A 22,490-nucleotide genomic window follows, 5' to 3' on the forward strand; every position below is an offset into this window, starting at 1 on the left:
AGGAGCCCCCGGGAAACCACTATTTTAAAGACGTAGGGAAGGAGACCACGTCTCTGGGGTCCAACCAAAAGTTAGAAGACGGCATGAAAGCCAGCCTGGTTCCTTTTTTTTTCTTTAATTGAAGTATAGTTGATTTACAATATCAGGCATTCTCTTTATATTCTTTTCCACGATGGTTCATCACAGGATATCGAATATAGTTCCCTGTGCTCTACAGTAGGACCTCGTTGTTTATCCATCTTATGTGTCCTAGTTTGCATCTGCTGATCCCTAACTCCCACTCCATCCCTCCCTCTCTCCCAGCCTGGTTCTTAGGACCCAGGAAGATTCCAGGGCCCTGAGCAAGGATCATGATGCACCTGGCCACAGAGCGCGGGAGCCCGAGTGGGCTGGATCAACCTCATCTCCCGCTCACTGCCTGATGGAGGTCTCTCGCCCCCTTCTCTGGAAGTCAAAGGTGGTTACCCATGACCATGGGCTGGCACGGGGCCCAATCCCTGGCCTAGGGCTGATCTGCCAATAGGTGCTAGGGAAACAACACAGCCAAGGACTCCAAACCCACAACACTTTCAATATACTTTATTAAAAAGTTTCCTTTGTATAAATTTCCTAAAAATTTTAAAATTAAAATTAAACCCCCCTGCACAAAAAAAAATTAAAAAATGAAACACACGCACAACATTAGAGGAATGCCAAAAATATTCTCTATTATGACTTTCTTTTCATCCTTTAATGAAGGCATTGGTCCCGCAATGGCGCACAAAGATTAAGGGAGTTGGCTTCTGCCTCCCTAGATTGTTCCTTAGAAGCTTTAGAAAAAAGAAAATGAGCTCGCAATCGAATCCAGGAAATTGGTGGTACATGAACACGTGGACTCTTGCTTATTCTCCATACAACAGGCTTTCCATCTAAAATCATGCTTAATGAAAGGCGGGGCAGGAATGAACCAAGCGGAAGGATACAGAGTAGCTGTGAAGTTGGGGGTTATTTTCTAGACCTTACACCTGCCTGAGACAGGCATAAGGTGAAACTCCAGAGGGAATCTGACTTTATGGGGATATTCACAGAAACACCAGCAGTGGGTAACTGTTGCGCAACGTTCAAAGTATACGATGTAACTGCCTAGAGACAGAGAGCGCTGGGTCCACAGACACAGTTAGCACCATATGGATAGTCATGCGGCAGACGTTTCCTCCCAAGTCCGAGTGTAACTCAAAGCATGAAACGGCACAGTGCAAGGCGGTCTACACCGAGGGCTTCTACAGAGACGACTTGCAGTGGCTGCCTCCTTCTTCCTCAAGAGGTATGTGTCACGGGGGCCACGCTTAGGTCCCAATTGCAGCTATGACTTTGGGTTTGACGAGCACTGGGTGTGGATGGAAAGGCGAGGGTGAGGGTGGGAGGAAGAGGAAAGGGAGGGAAAGCCACATTACTGACCCAAAAGGACGCTGTATTTCTCATGTAAATGATCTCATGGTTTCTGGCTTTCATGGCTGGTCTCGTGTTTGGGTTCAGTTCCTTCAAGGACTCCCCTGAAGCTTCTCGGCCTGGGGTTCTGTGCCACTTGAGCCCTTCCTCCTGGCATCACCTGCCTGACCTTCATGCAAAGTACACTCCCATCTGGCATGAGCCCCAGGCTCTCTGTGTGGCTGTTCTGATCTTACTACCAATCTGATCTTATTGCCCAACAGGATGGAGATAACATATGGCCCCGGTGTCAACGTTATAATTTACAAGGGGCAAAATTATTTAAAGAGGAAAGGCATTTATAGGGGCTCTTCCTGATTGTTCATTATATGATTTTCCTAATAATCAGGTCTGCTACAATAGTTCATGAATAACAGAAACTTAGTAATATTTCTGAAGAGTGCGGCGTGGATGGCCATATGTTTCCTCACTGGCACAAATACAAGCCCACGAGCATGTTTTTACGAAACAATAATAACTCAGAAAATTAATTTCCTGTGTTTTACTTGTATACCTCATCATGTGAAAATCCAATTTGTCTTCTTTTCCAAACCTATCATGATTATGGTCATATCTTTCAAATGGGGGAATCTTTGGCCTGGATCTCTTCTTTGCAAAAACCACAGACACAAAAGAAAAGTCACTTACCAGGAGAGCAAACCTTTTCACATTCTTCCTGCGAATCAAATCTGTTTTCATTTCCACCACAACCTCCATACCAGAATCTTGCACAGTTTCCAGTCACCGCGTCATGGTACCATTTTATGATAAATTTCCTGCAAGTTCCTCCATCTTTGGGCAACTTACATACATCTTGAAAAACGAGATGAAAGAAAGAGCATTAATTGGGGTGCGAGGGGCTGAAGGTCTAGCCATAGCACTGTCAGAGGGAGAAAAGAGAAGACGTTTGAAGAGGAAAACTTCTTTCACTGCCCCCCCCCCGCCCCCTGCCTCAGGTTCCTGATGGTGGAATGGACTTAATAATCGCAGCTTTGAGAGCAATCAACGCAATCATATCAATGAAAGGACTTCACAAAGCACACTGGAGAACCCGAAGGTCAGCCATTGTTATTGGACAGTTTAAGACGAAATGAGCTGTGTTTTCCCCTTTCCAACCATGGGGTCAGTTCGTCTCCAATAACTTCAACGCGATGATCCCCCAGAGAAGAAACCGAATTTTAAAAACTTGGCATTTTCTACTCCTTGGCAAAGTAATGATGAAGCTCTGTCACAATGTGGTTCAAAAACAAGACTGTCCACTTCACTACAAGCCAAGTAGATTAAAAGTTAAAGTGGAAGAAGAAAACCCTTTATGAGTGTGGGTGTATGCACACGTGTGTGTGTGTGTGTGTGTGTGTGTGTGTGTGTTTAGCTTCTACCTTCATGACCAGCCAAACGTAACAAGCAAAGAAAAGGGCTAACACAGATGTAAAATTCACAAAGGCAAAAATGTCACATAGCAAAGCGCTTCTGAAGACAGAGAAGCATTCTTTTTCCACTTAAGGAAGTTTATGTTTTAAACGCATGCTCCTGATGTCCCCCAGCTGCACAGTAAAAAGCTCCATTCTCCACAATGCCTGGAAAGAAAAGTTTATAGTTCGCACACAGTAAAACTTCTGTTTACAGAATTTTCTGGGCAAACTCCAGATTGTGCTGGGGAAGACATGCTAACATCAACCGTTATCTGAAAGTCTGAAAAACACAAAACAAAACCCCTGGAGTGGACGACGCTTCGTGTTTACCTGAGTCACTAATACGGGTGAATCACCAGCCCTCCCTGAGATGGGCTGACATCTCTGGGGGCCTGTCCCCCAGCTACAAGGGGGCAGGCGTGGTTAGCATCTTCAGTGCAGGCTGGCACTGGGAGGTGAAAGGAACATCTGGGTCTTCAGGTGGAAACCCAAAGCTCAGGGCAACTGTAAGGACCAGACTCCCAGGCACAGGAGGAGGCTCAGAATTGGTCTGAAACACTGGCTGGAGACACTGGGGAGGCTGTCACCCACTTAGGAGGAAAGTGGTCCCACAGCCTAGACAGCCCGTGGTTACGGACCCGCTCAGAGGCCCAGAAAGCCAGCAGGACTTTGAAGATTCCATGAGGCCAGATAAAAGGACGATAATTTACAAAAACACTTTCTTCCTCAAAGAGGCACCAACACCAGAGGAAAATGCCTGCCTTTAGGCATGAGGGGGCTGAGAAAGGCAAGACCATACCCCCGTGCATGGGTGGGCCCCTGGGAGTGAGGGCTTCATCCCCTCCCTTTCTTCCCTGGGGCATCCTCCATCTTATTTGTTCCAAGGACACTTGGTCCTGCCATCTGTGTTTGGCTCTCTGGGTCCTCTTCCCCCTGCTTTTCTAAAGTAGACAAGACTCTTCCCAGAGCCAGCACCACAGCCTGGAGGCAGCCCTGCAGCAGGACGCTGCTCCCTGACCGGACTGGCTTTTCCAATTTCCCTTGATTCTCACCTTCACGCTCCAAGGCCAAACGCTCTTGTGTTTTACATCCTTTGCTCCAGTGGGAGTCCCTGCCAAGCCCTGTGAGGCTTACTCACGGAATATAAGCTCACAGTTACCATGGACACAGAGGCACTCTGGAGAGTCAGGAGAATATACTAATGTGGGCCTCACAAAAGTGAACGTCAAAACCCTGGGAGTCTCCACCTTCACAGCATCAGAATGGGAGGCCGTATGGTCTTAAGACGATGTATAGAAACAGACTCGAAGACTTTAAAACCAAACCTATGGTGACCGAAGGGGAAACCCTGAGGGTGGGGGATAAATTAGGAAGCTGGGATTAACACATACACACTACTGTATATAAAATAGGCCAGTAACAAGGACATGGGGCATAGCACGGGGGCATGCACTCGACACTCTGTAATTACCCAGATGGCAAAAGAACCTGAAGAGGAACGGATATGTGTATATGTACAACAGATTCGCTCTGCTGTATACCTGAAACTAACACAATACTGCACGTCAACTGTACCCCAATAAAACATTTAGAAAAGAAGAAGACTTCGAGTTTTGAACTCCCATCATTTTGATTTCTAAGACACCTGTGGGCTAGACGCCTCTACGCTGTGACTACATGCACCAAAACAACTGTTTCAAAGTGCAAAAAATTAAAATGTCCAGTATCCAAAGAGGCAGGGTGAGACCTTGAGTTTTTCCCTAGTACAAGTCTTTGGGTATGACAGCTATTCCAGGAGTTTACTCTTGGGGTGACCCTGGGGAACCTGGGGTCCTTGATCCAAGGGGAGAGTCTGGCTGCACTTTTTGTTTGTTTGTTTTTTGTTTTTTTGCCGCACCTGCGACAGTTTCCAGGCTAGGGATAGAATCTGAGCTGCAGCTGCAACCTACCCCTAAGCTGTAGCAGCACTGGAGTCTCAACCTGCTGCGCCACAGTGGGTGCTCCTGGCTACATATTCACTGATTTTCTCCTCCTGAGACTGAGAACCACCCAGAGCCTAAGAGAGTACTGAGGAGAGAAAATCATCAACAAGCTTCCCCAGTTCACTTTTGCCTAGAATAACAATGTAACTTTCATTTTCAGATAAAGACTCTGCAGGGATGCTTGATTCCCATCCCCATCTGGTGAAACTTCCTGGTGAAACAGCCACTGGGCTCCATGAGTGTCCAAATAACAAAGGAAACTGATGTCAGCGTGGTGTCTGGAAAAATCCTCTCTAGGGATCCCATGTTCACAGAAGCCAAAGGAGCCACACTAGGTCATCATAGAACAACGGGGTGGAAGGCACCCAAAGAAACAGCCCATTTTTGTAATAAAGAGTGTGTGTGTGTGTGTGTCTAAGTGTGTGCCTACATGTAATGTTCATGGGAAAAAACAGGAGGCAGTGTATTGGGTCATTAATGGTGTGACTCTGGAAGTCCTGTTTTTCTTAGATTTTTCTATAAGTTCTGAAATCTTCACAATGGATATCTATTATTTTGTTACTGGAAAAAGGTATTTGAACCCCCAAAACATGTTGCATTGGAAACTCCTGCCTTGTTTATCCTTTGAGGTTTCCATAGTGTCTAAAAGCAGCATTTTCCAAGGCATCCACTTGGGCATTTCCCACAGCAGCAAGTTGTCAGTCTCCAAGTGCTTTCTTAAAGCACAACTGGGGGAGCTGAGAGGAGTGGCTAGTGTTTACGCGGCAGCAGTAAATATGGGTAACTATGTTCCTCCTCAGTTTAATGGTTTCAAGACAAAAAGAAGGTTTAGTTGCTCTCAGACCAGACATTGTTGACCTGATAGCAAATGTTTCCAAACCTCAGCAAGTAGGACTGGCCTGAAGGAATAAAACTTGCCCATGTCCACATTTTGAGTACTGATTGGCTCAAAAGCTACCAAGGAAATTTTTGTATTTTTAACTTTATTGTAAATGTAGTTGTGGTTGAATGCGGGACCCTTGGCTCTTTCAGTTCTTGACCAATAATAGCCTTTTATTTCATAAGACTTTATACTTCACAATAAAAAGATGCCAAATACCCCTGGAGGCTGTGGAACCCAAACACAGTAGCTGTGACTTAACTACCTTCTCACGTAGCCATAAACACCAAGTAGAGGAAATATGTGCAGCCACTTAATTTATGTAAACTCAACATGTGGGGTTAAGTTAGTTCTTTAAATTATTACCAACATAAAGTCATATATTTTCCATCACATCACTGTATACCAGCCAATGCTACATACATACTCATGGTGAACACAGCCAAACAAATACTGTATTTCATCGAATCTAAGATACCTTAATTTTATGATACGCTATTGTCCTATATTCCACCAAGGAAGAGAAAATGAAGCCAATAAGCCGTGACATGTCCCCAACTTCCAGTCACATTTCAATGTCAGAAGTACTACAATGGGGGAAAGTGTACATCTTAGAATCGATAAGATAAGCAAAACAATGGTGCACTTATGTCCTTCAGGGCTGTGTCATTGATGAATGAATGCCTGCTCAGACAAAATACGGTCATTTCTACAGATCGCTAATTTCTAGACTAAGTAAAAAAGAATGTTACACATTTTGTTAGTTATTTTGGCTCTCTTCCACACCAAAACATTTCTTCACAAACGGGTAGGCCAATAACTTGGGATGCAGATTTTCAGAGTTAGATTTTATTGTTCAAAACTAAGGAGAGTCTTCGTATTGCTAATCATGTGCATAGAAAATATCTAGCCAAGGCCCCTCTTCAGCCAAAATAGGAAGGAAAGAGATGGGGACAAACCACGGCCAGCATTAACGATTGCACGGCGTCCTCCAGACTGCCAGGGACGTCGTAAATCAACCATACGCCAATAAAATTAAACAACAAACTAGCGGTAACAAAGCATGATGCAAAAATGCCCAGCACAGTCGATGCTTTTGTAATCACTGGAAGATTCATTTAATTGCAGTAATTTTCAGGCAACAAGTGTATCCTAGAGAAGTGTGTGTGATTCTTTTAGATGCCAAGGTATAGCAAAAAGCAGGGTGGGATTTTGGGTGGGGGCGGGGGCGCAGGGCTTCTTTTGTTTTCTTGAGAAAGCTCCACATAGCAACCGTTCAAAATGGAATCATGTGATATTGCAAAGTCTGGAATCCTGAATGGTTAGCAACGATGCTATCAGCCTACTGTCGTAATCCTCGTTCTTCTCAAACCAAGACCTTCCTGCCACACCTCGCACTCTGGGCCAGCCAAGGCCAGGCCTCATCTGGGGGCAAAGAATCCCCTCATTAGGCTGTCCTCCTCATGCGGCCTGCATCAAATTTCTGATAAAGAAGTATATATTACATGAGAATTTCAAAAATGGGTGGTGAACATTAACATAAGCCAATGAAAACTCAGGTGTTAGGACTTCTCACTCTTCTCACCCTTCATAGGATCCCCCGGGCCAGAGACCTTTTCATTGCACAGGGGTTTTGCCTACAAATTTCTGTATAGATTCAAACATCAACCACGTTTCCTAAATCCAAAGTGGTAAACTACGACAAAATTCCATTCCTTAAGACAGAACCAAAGCCCAGTAAATCTTTTATTCATGGAGGAAAAAGGAAAGTATGTAACATGAATACTAAGAAGGAGCACATCTCCCAAACACAATCTGTGTTTCCAATGAGCGCTGCTGCAGAAAATAAACGGAATTAAGCTGCGATCTCACCTGCAGCTAAAAGCCTGTTTTCAAACTGATTTTTGCCTGAATTGTCTAGCAAATACCTCTTTGGAGAAATAATGCATATCGTGGCAATTGGTATTGAGATGTGAAACAGACCTACAACTACTGAGGAAGAATACAGTTACGATGTATATGTATACACATATTTTAGGTTTGCCGAGGAAGTTTTTGGTGGTGTTTTTGTTATAGTTGCGTTACAATGCTGTGCCGATTTCTGCTGTACAGCAAAGTGTGCTACCATGTGTTTAAAGTTACTTATAAACAATGATTCACTGTTATTCCTTTGTCCATCTGCAAATATGTGACCATCATTAAAATGCTTTACCCCCTGGAAAAATTCCCATTTTGAATTTATACATTTTAAAGTAAATATCCAGGAGCTCCCATTGCGGCTCAGTGGGTTAAGAACCTGGCTAGTATCCATGAGGATGTGGGTTCAATCGCTTGCCTTGATCAGTGGGTTAAAGATCTGGCATTGCTGTGTCTGTGGTGTAGGCTGGCAGCTACAGCTCTAATTCAACCCCTAGTCTGGGAATTTCCATATGCCGCAGATGCAGCCCTAATAGGCAAAAATAAAATAAAATAAAATAAATATCCAATTAATTTAATTCAAGAAGAACTTTCCAAACATTGTCTGTGCACGTATGTCCGCACATACATTCATTGAGCAACTGTTTATGAAGTGACTTCTCCAGGCAAAGCACCGTTTAGTTACTCGCAGGCTAGAGATGAATTATGCAGAAAGATATTCTTAAGAAAAACAATTTATATTTTCATACTGACTTGAATCACTAAGTAGGAAATACACACACGAGTATGCGCACACACACACACACACACACACACACACGTGAAAAAGTGAAAGAACATCCAAGCCCTGGATTTGAGGGTTATGCCCTGATCAGAGGGAAGGAGAAAGGTTTTGGATTTATCTGTAACTAGTACACCTTGCCTTGGAAGCCACAGATGCCCCGATCTTGAAATCTCTTGTCTCTCTGTCACATCAAGAGAGAAGACCCAAGAGTTGGAGGTCTGGATTGAAAGTACCTTCCTGCTTCTGAATCTGTGACTCGGTCAGAAAAGACAGGACAGCCCAGCCAGATTCTTGTTTAAAGATTGTGTTGTTTTTATTAACTCAACACTGTTTATATATTCTGATCCCTTCTGGACCACACATAAGAAGACCAAAAACATCCCAAGTCTCACCATGTAATTTACTCCTAATAATTTTATCTCAGTGAAGCACTGGATTTGCTGGAAGTTTTACATTTTCCACACTCCACGAGGGGTGAAATTACCAACAAGCAGCAAACAATATACACAGATTTCAGGGACTCTGAAGTTAGAATATCATCTCTCCTGACCCATATCTTTGGTGAAATCCTAGCGGGTCCATTGTGGCTTCTCTGAGCTCAAGCACTGTGTTGGGAAGCCTAATGGACGTAACTCAGGAAGGGAGCCGGGGTGGGCGAGGGCCTGCAGGGTACTCCAGTATGGGAGATGAAGGTGTATCCATGGCTGCTTGATCATGAGCAAAAATCAAAGGGGTTGGGAAAACTCTAATTCAAAAAGACACATGCACCCCCATGTTCACAGAGCATTATTTACAATAGCCAAAGACAAGCATCCTAATGTCCTTTGACAGAGGAATGGATAAAAAAGATGTGGTACGTATTTACAATGGAGTAAAAAAAGAATGACACAATGCCATTCATGGCAACATGTACCAAGAGACTCATACTCAATAAGTCAGAAAGAAAAAAATATCATATGATATCAATTAGAGGTAGAATCCAAAATACAGAAAAAATGAACCTCTTTATTAAAAAGGAACAGCCTCACAAACATAGAAAACAAACTTATGGTTACCAAAGGAAAGAGGGGGTACGGGAGAGATACATTGGGAGTTTGGGATTAGCAGATACAAACTACTATATACAGAATATATAAACAACAAGATCCTACTGTACAACACAGGAAACTGTATTCAATAGCCTATAACAAGCCATAATGGAAACAAATATGAAAAAGAATATAAATAGGTAATACTGAATCATTTTGCTGTACACCAGAAACTAACACATTATTGTAAATCAACTATGCTTCAATAAGAAAGAAAAAGAAAAAAAAAATCCAAGAGGTTGAGACTTAAGTTTTCTCCATCCCAAACTATCATGCCACAGCCTTACTTTCATTTTTTGTTTGTTTGAGTTAAAAAATTATAACATTAAAAGTTTTTATAGGAGTTCCCGTTGTGGCGCAGTGGAAATGAACCCAACTAGGAACCCTGAGGTTGTGGGTTCAATCCCTGGCCTTGCTCAGTGGGTTAAGGCATTGCCATGAGCTGTGAGGTAGGTCGCAGATGAGGCTCAGATCTGAGGTTGCTGGGGCTGTGGTGTAGGCCGGCAGCTACAGCTCCAATTAGACCCCTAGCCTGGGAACCCCCATAAGCCGAGGGTGTGGCCTTGAAAAGCCAAAAGACAAAAAAAAAAGTTTTTATAAAATCTTTTCATGCAACCCCTAAGAAGTTAAAACTTAACTACCCAACCGACCATGAATTCCTGATTCGTTCCCATAAATTCATATCAGGGGGAGAGCATTTCTTGTTTCTCTGTCAACCTTTCCATTGGAAAGGCCAAAGGAGTCTGAAAAACACACGGCTGTGTCTAACCCTGACCAATTCCTCAACTTGCTTCCAAAAGTCAAGTCTTTGAAAACATTTTGCAGCTCTTTAAGTAGCTAGTTCAGTGACCCTTATTACACATCTGTGTCTGTAATAGTTTCATAATTCCTGCACTGATTTCATCATGTCCTTTCCAATAGCCCGCGACGCCCCGAGTCAGTATGGCTTCTGGCTGGATTAAGGGATGATGAATAGAGAGAGAGAGGATGTAGATGTACGGACGCAGATGGAGCTGTACACACACACATGCTTGGATACAGGGAAAGTCCATCGATGGCATACGACACTATTCTAGTAACAGAGAAAATTCCCTCCAGAAACAACTAAAAGGATCAAGAGGCCTCTATTTCCATGGGGCCCCAAAGAGATGGGTGTGCAGAGTCGGAAACCATATTTTCTCTTAAACGTGGACGATAGGCTTCAGACTCTACCGAAAGGGTGAAATGGAGAAATGAGTATCATTTCAAGACTTGCAATGGAAAAGCTGACATGGGGAATCCTCCCCCACAGCTCAAAAAATAACGTGTCGCCGCTTCAGACAATGCATGGCATGCAGAGAAAGCACAGCTGCTTTTGCAGCTAGCACAGCACGAAGCCACTCGGCCCTCACAAATGCCTTTTACCACAGCCCCTTACAGAAACAAACATTCCGTAATGAGAGATAGGCCTTCCTCCTCCTGACCCTGGCCAGAATGTCAAAAAGTAATGAACTGTCTTCCGATTCCGGGGAAACCTTTTGCTTTGGGGTCTGGACACCAAGAAGATGCCTACACAGCCATGGCACTTTGACTTTGGCTATTAGTACCAACATCTTTTGCTGAACACTCCTAAGCAAAAGCACATTGACTGTTTCCAGAACAGTTTCTCGTGGGTAAACAGTCTGCTGGGCGAGAGGGCACAGGCCTCCCAGAGTCCCCGGGAACGAGAGCAAGTAACAGCTGTCAGTGCCAGAAACACGTCTAACTCATTCCTGACTTAACACAAAATGTGCACGTACTCGGGCTCGACGCACAGAGCGGCGGGTTGGACCAAGCCAGGGTGTGTGTTTAGGGAATTGGGACCAGCAGATTTGTCCCATGTATGTCACGGATTCTAATCTGAGTCGTCTTGGGTCTCTCTAAGCCGTTTTTTATTGGGTTGAATCACTAAATGGATGAAACCCTCCTCTTTGCTGCATCACAGACCACAAATCAACGCGAGTTCCAGGATGAGGCACAGGGGAAATGACTAACAGACACATGAGTCCCTGGCTACAGCCCCAAAGCGGCCCTCATCCAACTGCTTCTAAGAGCCTGGTGACAGGCAAGGTAGGTCGCCATTTCCAACTGGAAACTTGCAGAAAAAGACCATGAGGGGCCACACAGAGCTAGTCTGGAACTTTCTCCATATACCGCAGGCCTGGCCTGAGAACCAGACCCCCAGCCGACGATCTAGAATCAAGACTTTAAGCCTAAGGCCACTGGAAGAATGTTTTCTTCCCTTGTGCTGCCAACGGGCCCAAGGTTTCCACCACTCACCTGCTTCACTCCCGGCCAAGGGCTCCGTGTTCACCATGAGATTGATGGTTGAACTGGAAGCTGACCTCGCTGTTTGTGGAGGTGGAGGCTGAGTTCTCTCTACAAAAGCAAAAGATGGGTGACTCGCCCAGGTGCGTGACTCGGAAAGGAAGGGCTTAGGAGCCCTAAGGACTGAGGCAGGCTTGCCTTTCAGGATCGTACCTTGTATAAGGCTGGGCCATTGAAACAGAGTGACCCCAGAACCCTCGATACACACCACTTGTGTCTGTTGAGACTGCAGGTTCAGTCCATGTCAATAAACAAGCAGGAAATCTTTGAACTTGGGGCAAATCTTCCGATTTTCTGTGGGACTTTTTTGGCTTCCTTCCAAGGAAACAGAGCCTTGGCTTGAAGGGGCTTTGCACTCACCTCTTCAAGAGAACTCCCTTTCCTCAACCATAGTTCCTTTTCTTTTTTCTTTTATTTTTGGCCACACCCATGGCACATGGAAGATCCAGGGCCAGGGAAAGAACCCGAGCTGCAGGTGCACCACAGCTGTAGCAACGCTGAATCCTTGACCCACTGCCACAGTGGGAAACCCTCAAGCACAGTTCCTTGAACTGAATACACCAGCCCAAAGAGGAAGGAAGGTGAACCTTTCCCTTGACGTCTCAGGAGCAGCAGGGGCCAAGAAGAATTGGGGGTGTCCAGAGCTTGGAAAGGGGGGCATGAGTCAGTAAGACAGACTGGAAAAGCAGGCTTCAGTGCACTGGCAGAGGCACCGGGCCAGCACGGCAGAGGGAAGAAGCTGAGCACAGGGGGCCCAGGGGAGGAGGTGCTGTGGCCCCCTCTATGGTGGCTGTGGACACTCTCAGCCCCTGTGATGGGGAGACTCCATGGCTCCTCCATTACTCCCCGAGGAGCCAGAGACTCCGTGGTATTTTCTGTTCAAGGAACACAGAAACCTGCTTCTGAAACAGACATGGATGATGGTCAGGACTCAGCCAGGGGACACGGCCACATTTCTTCCTCAGGCCAAAAGGATCTGGTTCCTCTGTAAAGCGGCCCAGGACCCCAAGGGCAGGGCAACCATTTGCAAGGAATCCCATTTTCCATCTTGTTAATTTATCCATTGGGTGAAACCAGAACACCCAGGATTTTGTTTGAACCTTGTTGCTTTTTCAGAAAGAGGTCAATGAATAAGAATTGTTCAAGGAGCTCCCTGATGTCTCAGCGGGTTAAGGAGGCGGCGTTTTCACTGCTGTGGCTCAGGTCACTGCTGTGGCATGGGTTCGATCCCTGGCCCAGGAACTTCCACATGCCTTGGGTGCAGCCAAAACAAAACAAAAAATAGGAATTGTTCTCTTTATGCCCCCGTCTGACAGCCCAAGCAGAGCGAGGTACCAACTTTCCATAAACCGACCGTGGACTTACTTGTACTGAAGCTGCCGTGGTAGGTGGCTCTGACCTGGGACTTCAGGTAGCAGACCACGGAGACATGGTACGTCTGCCCCGCGAGCAGGCCGCCGATGACGCGGTCGGGGACCGTGAGGTTCTGCTTCAGAACCAGGGACTGATCCTGGGCCGAGGTGACGGTGAGGTCATAGAAGTAAGGGCTGGGGGGCTCGGGCCGCTCCCAGTGGAGCTTGGCACTGTTCTCCGTGATCTCAGACACATGGACCTCCCGGGGGGCCTTCGCTGGATGGCAGATCAGAACAGAGTGGACAGCGTGAGAGAGAAAAAACAACGAAACCCTAAACGACCGCAACACGCGGGCCAGAGACGACATCTGGAATTCATGTGTCAGCAGACAGGTGACCCGAAATTTAGGGAGGCCAGAAACTAACGCCTCGTTCGAACTCCAGAGAAATACTGATGGAGTGACCGACCAGTTTATACAGGGACACGGGACATTCCCAGCAACCAAAAATCTCATTGTTCATCGGCAAGGTCTAGAACTACGTCTTTTTCCTACTGAAAATCTCTCTTATTTAAAGGGATAACTTTGAAAATACACAGACCGGTGCGCTGAGCTGAAATGTTCAAGACAGACTGAGCCCCATCATTTAAAATGTGTTAAATAGACATCACAGAACTTTAGGGCATGATAGGAACTTCTTCTAAGGAATCCCTGCTCTCTCTGTGTTCATAAAATAAAGACAAGTTCCACTTTTTCATGAGAACATAATCCTGCCTTCACTTCTCTGTACAGTTTGTGACTCTATAGGAACTTCTATTCTAGCATCTTCTTGGAGGGAAAAATAAAATCACACACTCTGGGTGCCCTTAAGCCCACCTACCCCCTGTACCAAATGGAGTCTGGAACGTTCTCTTCCCGGGGCCGGTACCAGCACGTAGTTCAGTCAGTGGGGACAGGCTGCCCATCCAGGCTCTGACTTTTCAGTTTGCTCAGCTAAAGGCCAAATGTTGCCCCAGCACAAAGCTCAGGCCACTCTGCTTTGGACACCTGCTTCATGGCGGGGACAGGGTTTGCAATTACAGAGCTCCAACCAGATCTTCGGGAGTCAAATTCTAAGACACTTGGGTCTGGCCCTGGAATGCGGGCATAGAAACACCCGCTTCACCGCCTAGGAGCCCACAGCAGGCTTTTTCTTTTTCTCTCTCGCTTGCTCGGTAGGGTCTAAAACCCTAGTCTACTTCCAACTTATCCCCTCAGCCTAAGACAAGTGCACTTTCGGGAGAGGTGGGTGGTGGCCACCAGCTCACTCCCAGGAGGGAATGAGCCACTCCCACGCTCACCCCTGACACAGGTTCGGGGCTGGGGTGGGGAGGGAGAAAAACAGGTGGCAGAGGTTGGGGATTTATTGCCCCTGCTCTTTGCATGGAACTCACCAACCACGGGGGGTTTGTGGGGAGTGGTGGTGCAGGGAGCATGGCTTTTCCAGCACAGAAAAAAGGCAATGTTTTGGCAATTCCAGGCTCAAAGCAGCACCTTTCAAAACACACCACAGCGATGCCAGATCCCAGACCAAGGGGATCTGCCTCTGGACAGCTTTGCAAATAGGCTCCAGTGGGTGAGCCCTAGATACGGTGAGGGCATCAGTCAGGGGCTTTTCTTACCCACGGGCTTGGGGGTAGCTGGCTTGGCAGGGGCCAGTTTGGCTGCCTGGGGCCTGGGGGCCTCGGGCTTTGCAGCCACGGGTTTGGCAGCAGCTGGGGGTCTGGCAGAGGCTGGCTTTGCTGCTGAGGGCTTCGCGGCCACCTTCGCAGCCTCAGGCCTGGCAGCCACAGGCTTGGCGGCCTCGGGTTTGGCGGCCACAGGCTTGGCGGTCTCAGGCTTGGCGGCCACAGGCTTGGTGGTCTCAGGCTTGGCGGCCTCAGTCTTGGTGACCTCGGGCTTGGTGGCCTCTGTCTTGGTGGCCACCGGTCTCCCAGCCACAGGTTTCGGGGCAGCCAGCTTTGAGGCTGGTAGGTTCACCATAGTTACTGGCTTGGTGGTAGCAGTCACGGGTTCTGTGGTGGTCACCGGCTTTGTCGTGGTCACCGGTTTGGATGCAGGACTTGAAGTAATGTTATTTGGGACATTTCTGTTAAAACATATTAAATATTATTTCAATTTAGATGTTTCTCCTGCTATCTAAAATAGACATCACTCCACGCACTATGTGAAATTTGCTGTCTCACCAAAAGCTTTAATGTATTACGTATATGTACATAATGTAGTACATATGCATATTTATACCATACGTACATATAGTATTACATATATCAAATTCCTTCTTTTTTAGGATCTGTTTTGCAGAAAAGACACGGAACAGCATATAAAACAGAATTATTAAAAATGAAGTTTCTATGGTATTATAAATACTCCTGACATCTTATTCTCAATTTATAAAATAAAAGCAGGGAGAGAATAAAGAAACAACGATAAACATTGTAATAATAATGATATTATTAATAGCAAAAATAAAATATTTGAATAATGTTCAAATTTAAACATGACCAACTGAAATGTATACTCTAAAAACTAAATAAAATCAATTCAAAGCTACCCTCATTATAAGAAAATATCCATTCAGAGAGTTCCTGCTGTGGCTCAGAGGTAAGGAACCTGACTCGTATCCATGAGGATGCAGGTTCGATTCCTGGTCCCACTCAATGGGTTAAGGATCCGGCACTGCTGTGAGCTGTGGTGTAGGTCACAGATGTGGCTCGGATCCCACATTGCTGTGGCTGTGGCACAGGCCGGCAGCTGCAGCTCCGATTGGACCACTAGCCTGGAAACTTCCATATGCTATGGTTGTGGCCCTAAAAAAAGAAAAAAAAGAGAGAGAAAAAAATAAAGAAAATATCCACTCAAAAAAATGCTGTGTTGAGCTAGAAAATTATAAAGTCAGCAGGGCTTATTGTTTTTTTGTTTGTATTAATTTTCGTAATGTGGCTGTTTTTCTCACAATTTCTTGATTGACTGTGAGTCCCTGAAGAGAACCACAACAGAACCAGCAGAAACGGCCACACAGACCCCCATGTGTTCTTGCCCTGAGATGAACATTCACTGTATTATTTCATATTTATGTCACACTATACGTCTTGTGCCGTCTATTTTCAAGTTGATATCATAAAACCTTGAATACTGGGTTGCTTTGTTCATTCTGTTTTCCTAAAGACAAAATGGAGCCAACTGTAAAGCATGTCCAAGAGAAATTACACAGATAACAAAAGGCCGGAAAACAGAACCTATGAACCCAGATCAAGCAGGATGAGCATCACAGCCCCAGAGAAGGGTCACAGCTGGCGTGGGGCTGATTTCCAACTTACGAGGCTGAGATGTGAAGCTTTCTCTCTGTGGACAAAGGCAAGCGCTGAAGGATTGAAGGGGTGTAGAGAGAAGTATACGCAGTAGGCAGAGATCAGCCAGGAGGTCAGCCAGGAGGAGTCATGATTCAAGGATAATTCAAATCTGAATCTCATGCGGATGCCACAGTCAGAACCCCCGCTTCCTCCAAAGCAGGACACTCAGTAGCCTTCTCTTGAGGGGCACACATGGCTGGCACATCGCCTGAGCTCAGTTCCTGCCACCACGTCCCCCTCGCCCAGCCCTCTGTCACACGACCAGGCTGCCCTTCCCTCCACTCATGGGGTTGGCACCAAGGATGGCATTGGACATAAGGCCAATGAGCACGTGCCCAGCGACCAGCATCACCAATGGCACTGCAGCCCCACCCACTCCCAGCCGTCTCCTGGGGCTTCCCTGGAGAACAAGCACGTTGCTTCCTCTGTTACCCCTGTCACCTGCGTTGTTGCAGTATCAATCATTTTAAGACGATTCAGAGTCCCTCTACAGGAAGTCACTGCACACCAGTTAGAGCAGCCTGTTTGGACATATGCCCCAGTCGCACACCTGCTCTGTGCCCTTTACAACAGGACATGGCAGGTACCCCCAAAAGCCTAGCTCCCCACTCCTAAATCCAGCGAGGCTGGCTTTGAACATGCTCTGGCCAACACAACGGGGCACAGGTAACAGGGTGCAGGTCTAGCCTAGACCTCAGGAGGCCTTGCACGCTTCCGCCTTCTCTCAGGGAGCCCTGCCCAGTCTCCTCGTGGGCAAACCCAGGCTTGGCTATGGAGAAGGAGACCACGTGAAACAGAGAGGACCCATCCCCAGGTGGTCCCTGGACCATCGGTCCACAGTGGACAGGCAGCAGACCACAAATCTGTAAGTGGGCCTCACAGAGGCCAGAACTGCCCAGCTGAGCCCAAGCAACCGTGGCTAGCCCACACAATTGCAAATTGAGTAAGTGGTCATTGTTTCCAGCCACTCAGCTGCAGGTAGTTTGTTTCGCAGCCAAAGCTAATGGATACAAGAGAGTCTTCTAAAACGATGCTCCACGTGACATCCTTTGGGAAGTCACATTTTCTGAATTTCAACACCCCTGCCCCATACACTGAGGTGCTGGTTGAGGGACCTCTGCCTCCCCTCGAGCCCTGTAACTTCCGAGACAATTATTATAATCACTTACACTTGTTTGTGACCAAACTTGACAAGATTCTTTGCCGGCTGGTCCCCTTGGAACCAATCACACTGTTTCCGGACATCTGGGGACAGGTAAAAAGCATTCTCACCTAGGGAAAAACAGAAGAAAAAATACATATGTGCAAGTGCATGCGAACCCCATGCAAATTAAAATTAACCTGCTAATGAATTAAATGGATCACACAGTAGGTAGTCCATAAATGTTTCTTGAACTAACTCATTCTTCCAGACAATCTAAGCCCAGTGATTTTTTTTGGGGGGCGGGGGGGCATGCCTGCGGCACATGGAAGTTCCTAGGCCAGGGATCGAACCTGCACCACAACAGCAACCCGGGCCACTGCAGTGAAAACAGCGGATCCTTAACCCACTGCACCCCAAGAGAACTCCCAAAGTCCAGTGAGTTTAAACGTTAAGGATCGGAGTTCCCGTCGTGGCGCAGTGGTTGGCGAATCCGACTAGGAACCATGAGGTGGCGGGTTCAATCCCTGGCCTTGCTCAGTGGGTTGAGGATCCGGCGTTGCCGTGAGCTGTGGTGTAGGTTGCAGACGCAGCTTGGATCCAGCGTTGCTGTGGCTCTGGCGTAGGCCGGTGGCTACAGCTCGGATTGGACCTCTAGCCTGGGAACCTCCACGTGCCGCGGAAGTGGCCCCAGGGGGAAAAAAAAGTTAAGGATCATGATACTTGATCCATAAAAAAACTTAAGCCAATACTACCTGCTATTTGACAATATCTAGGTGTTTAGGTTAAAGATAACATTTATTCAATGTGAGGGGGAAAATGAGATTTGAAGAAAAATCAGATGCAGAGTTTAACAAGTTCCAAGCTCCTGAACATAAATTATAATCCAGTCACTTTGAACATTTTCTCAACGCTGCTTAACAAAACTTCTGTTCTTAGCCTTCTAGAGACAGTGACAGTGGCCGCTGGGTGAACTTGCTGGCCTACCTTTGCTTCACACTTTTCTCCCTAAAACTTTTGGGGGACAGTTCATACCTTTACAGTATATAATCCCCCTTATTTGCTAGATACTCTCCTGGCTGAGTCTGGAGAACACAGGGGTGAATGAAACAGGACCTGCAGTCTCCTGGGACCACAGACCCACACATAAACAACCAAGAAGCCATGTAACAGATGCGCCAAGTATGGCATCCAGATGAGTGACGGGCAAGCCTCGAGCGTGGGTATCACCTGCAGAGATAACTTCTGAAGATGCACGAGGGTTTGTTGCTAAAGCAGGGATGGATCGCATTTGGGGGAGGGAGAGCCACGTGAGCAAAAGCCCAGAGGTCTCCAAGTTCGGGGTTGGTGGCTAAGCCCAAATCAATGCTGTTCCTTCTAGAAGCCTCCCTGACGCCCCATCAAGACCCACGTCGATTTGATATATCAGCAGATTACGTCACGCATGAGAAATGTGCCCTGGACCCCTTGTCCACCTGGACAGTAAACTCGCAGGGACACGGGCATGGCTGGGAGCTGCCAGGTCAGGTTTGGTTGAATAAATGAGCGACAACGGAGGGACTCCCGTCTGTGTCCACACCAACCCTGGTCGGAGCAGTGTGTCCGGGGACACTACAGGGTCAAAGCGCATTTGTTGAAAGAAGAGGCCCCATCCTCACACGCGTGACCGCTCCACGCCCACCCCCCGTCCCTGACGGCACGCGCACGCAGGGCTTACTGCTGACAAAGGATGGTAACAGCCTCCCAAAGCGCATCAGGGGCTCCTCGTTGAGCTCGGAGGACTTGTCCACCAGTTTGAAGAAGACGTCGTTGGGCTCGCTGGCGAAGCTGTACAGCTCCTTGACGTTCACCTTCCGGCCAATGCCCAGGATCACGAAGAAGTAACCCTTGCACTTGGCCTGCAGGATGGCTCTCTGGGCCTCCTCCAGCTGCTCCTTCTGCACCTCGCCCGTCAGCATCAGGACCACGATCTTCAGGTCCCGGGGGTTCGGTGCGCTCTCAAAGACGTTCTCAACGGTGTAGTAGATGGCGCTGCCCAAGGCCCTGGTCCCCTGCAGCTGTGTCATCCGGCTGCTGAGGAAGGCCACCAGCTTCTCCTTGGAGCCGTAGTCAGTCAGGGAGAAGTCCACCTTCACGGGCGGCACGCTGGCGTTGCCCACAGACTCCCAGGGCGCGTGCTGCACAACCGCCACTCTGGCAAAGTGCTGGGAGGCCTTGGGGTCTGGGCTGAGGTCCAGCTGTCGGACCACGTACCCGATGTACTTCCTCATCTCGTTGAACTGGAACGGAGTGGTGGTCTCGGAGCTGTCCACGATGAAAGCCATGTCGATGTCCACGTCGCTGCCCGCGGCTCTCCGGTCCCTGAAGGAAGGCCTCCAGCTGCCCAAGCTGCAGGACGGGTCGATGTTGCAGATGTCTGCAAAGAAGCAGGGGAGCCCGTTTCTTCTGTGACTCCCGCAGCAAGATACGGCACGTCCGTCTGCTGGGTGTCTGGTGTCATCAGAATTGTCACAGAATATCGAAACCTAGGTCTACCTGGATGACAATAGCATACCCCAATCTCAGCTTCCATCACCCAGTGCATGAAACAAGTCAGTCAGCTGAAATCCTTGCTAGTATATTACGGCGCCGGCATCATTAGACGGTGATGCCACTGATAAGTTTTAAGTTGTCAGAAATCAATTGTAAGCATCAGTTCGGCACTTGGTTTCGGGCAAAGGTAACCATCTTAAGATAAATGGCTCCTTTGGGTGCAGTGTTTGATGTTCAAAAAAAAAAATGTGACAACAATAATCAAACATAAACTGAAAAGGAAAGGGAGGGAGAGGACAGGAGAGGGGAGGAGAGAGAAGAGAGAAAGAAAGGAAAAGAAAAATAGGCTTGCTTCTTGGCCACTCCTTAAAGAAATGTGTGTAAAGTCACAAAGCCAGATCCTTAAATTCTGGACTCCAAGGTCAAAAATGTAAGCAGAGCCCGCTTTCTTGGTATTACCTATACAACTAATTATTCCTCTCTCAGAGAGAAGCTCTGCTTGGGAGAATCCACTCTAAGCATGGGAACTACTCATGCAGTATTTGCGGTGGTAAATACAAGGCTTTCCGAAGCTTCATTTAACTCGAGCTCATTATTATATAGATGATTATTCATGCAAATGTGCCTGTCTGGATGGTATGCTTTGAGACTGCAGCTGGACAGACTGTCCCCTCTCGGAAGCACCTTACCCAAGCACACGTGGCAAGTCAGAACGTTCTTCAGGAAGTCTGGGAGGTCTCTCCTAGCAGGCAGGACCAGGGCGTGACCCACCGCTGTGTTATTGATCTGGTTTAAACAAAAAGCAATGCTTAGCAGGCATGTACAATAAGTTATGATTTGAAGACACAGCTGCAGAAGAGAGTCACAGAAGCTAAATAACCCCCTAGAGATCAACACCTTCTCTTTCTTGGGAAGGGAGGTTAGGAAGGAAGGCACTGATCATGATGGGAAAACACAGGTTTTCTTCCAATGCGATGAGCTGGAGTTCAAGTTCCATCCCCGCTTCCGCCAGAAGCAAATTATTTTGCCGGACCTGAAGCAAAAGTATTTAACTTCTCTGGAATTCAGTGTCCTCAGTTGCAAGATAGAGATAATGGTAAATTCCCAGTGAAGCTATTTGGAGGACTGAATTAGACAGTGTAGGCGGCATGCCTGGTAGAGCCTATAACAGGGCACGTAACAGGGACCTCAATGTTATCATTATTTCTAGCAGTAATGGCAACTAGCAAACGTTAGCTCTTCTCTCTCTCACCCGCCTAAGTCTAGGAAGGGATTTCAAGACAAAGCATGTCATGAAATCACTTCCAGAAGATTCAAAAAGTCCTGCCCATCACAGCCCCTGGCACACGATCATTAATCATTCATTTAGTGAAGAATTAAATTGAATGAATGAATGAATAATTGACATTCTGAACTTGCTGAAACTATGCCATTACATGGGTTGAGGGTCACTCGGCCCTCACAAGGGATGACATATGTAAATGAGGCCCTTACAGGAGCCTACGACTAGCAGCACAAACCAGAGGCCAAGGCCCAGTACTCTGTGCTCCAGCTGGCCTGCAGTTTGGTAGAAGAAACCCTGACAGATGGTGCAGGGACCCAACTGTCTCCTGCTGACCTGGCAGTGTTATAACCTGGAATATCCGGCTTGGAAGGGAAGGTGTTAGAGGCCCTCTCACGCACCGCCCCCCCAACTGCCCACCTGTTACAGGTGAGAAATCTAAGACACAGAGAGGGGAAGTGACATGGCCATGGCACTTTCAGTGACTGAAAGCTAGAAGGTCACTGGACTAGACCTAGAGCCACAACCCCTCACTCCTGGTCCTGTTCCTGCTGTTTCCCTCCCTGCCTCTCATCCCCCATCTGGGACAGCATGCCCGGAATTGGCCTTGAGTCAATTAATTGATCCATTAGTTGATCATTCTATACATTATGATAACAAGTGCACACCTCACGTAAGCAGAGAACAAGCTGCTCCACAGCCTGACGCTAAGGCTTCCTCGTCCTTTGCTTACATGATTTGTTTGTTTGTATAGCAGCCTGGCTGGGAAAGGCCTGAACAGGGATTCGGCTGGGGTGCTGGGGTTGCTGACGTTTAGATAACCCCCTGGGAGACTGTCAGCCCCCAAGGTCAGCCTGGGAGCCTCTCCTCCAAGATGCAAAGTGGGGACCAGGCGGGAATAAGTCAGGGGCATGTG

At 47.2% G+C, this 22,490-nt stretch overlaps 1 protein-coding gene across 1 annotated transcript in view; it reads right to left on the bottom strand.

Moving 5' to 3' along the window:
• COL6A3 (collagen type VI alpha 3 chain) overlaps nt 682-22,490 on the bottom strand; it is a 92,139-nt gene continuing 70,330 nt past the window's right edge. Inside the window, 8 exon segments of the mRNA XM_021075741.1 lie at nt 682-1,366; nt 2,116-2,280; nt 11,829-11,927; nt 13,242-13,505; nt 14,889-15,355; nt 17,789-17,891; nt 19,478-20,176; nt 20,982-21,078. Coding sequence (XP_020931400.1) covers nt 1,326-1,366; nt 2,116-2,280; nt 11,829-11,927; nt 13,242-13,505; nt 14,889-15,355; nt 17,789-17,891; nt 19,478-20,176; nt 20,982-21,078 — 1,935 coding nt within the window. The 3' untranslated portion in view covers nt 682-1,325.

Source organism: Sus scrofa, chromosome 15 (genome assembly GCF_000003025.6).
Source record: "Sus scrofa isolate TJ Tabasco breed Duroc chromosome 15, Sscrofa11.1, whole genome shotgun sequence".
NCBI lineage: Eukaryota > Metazoa > Chordata > Mammalia > Artiodactyla > Suidae > Sus > Sus scrofa.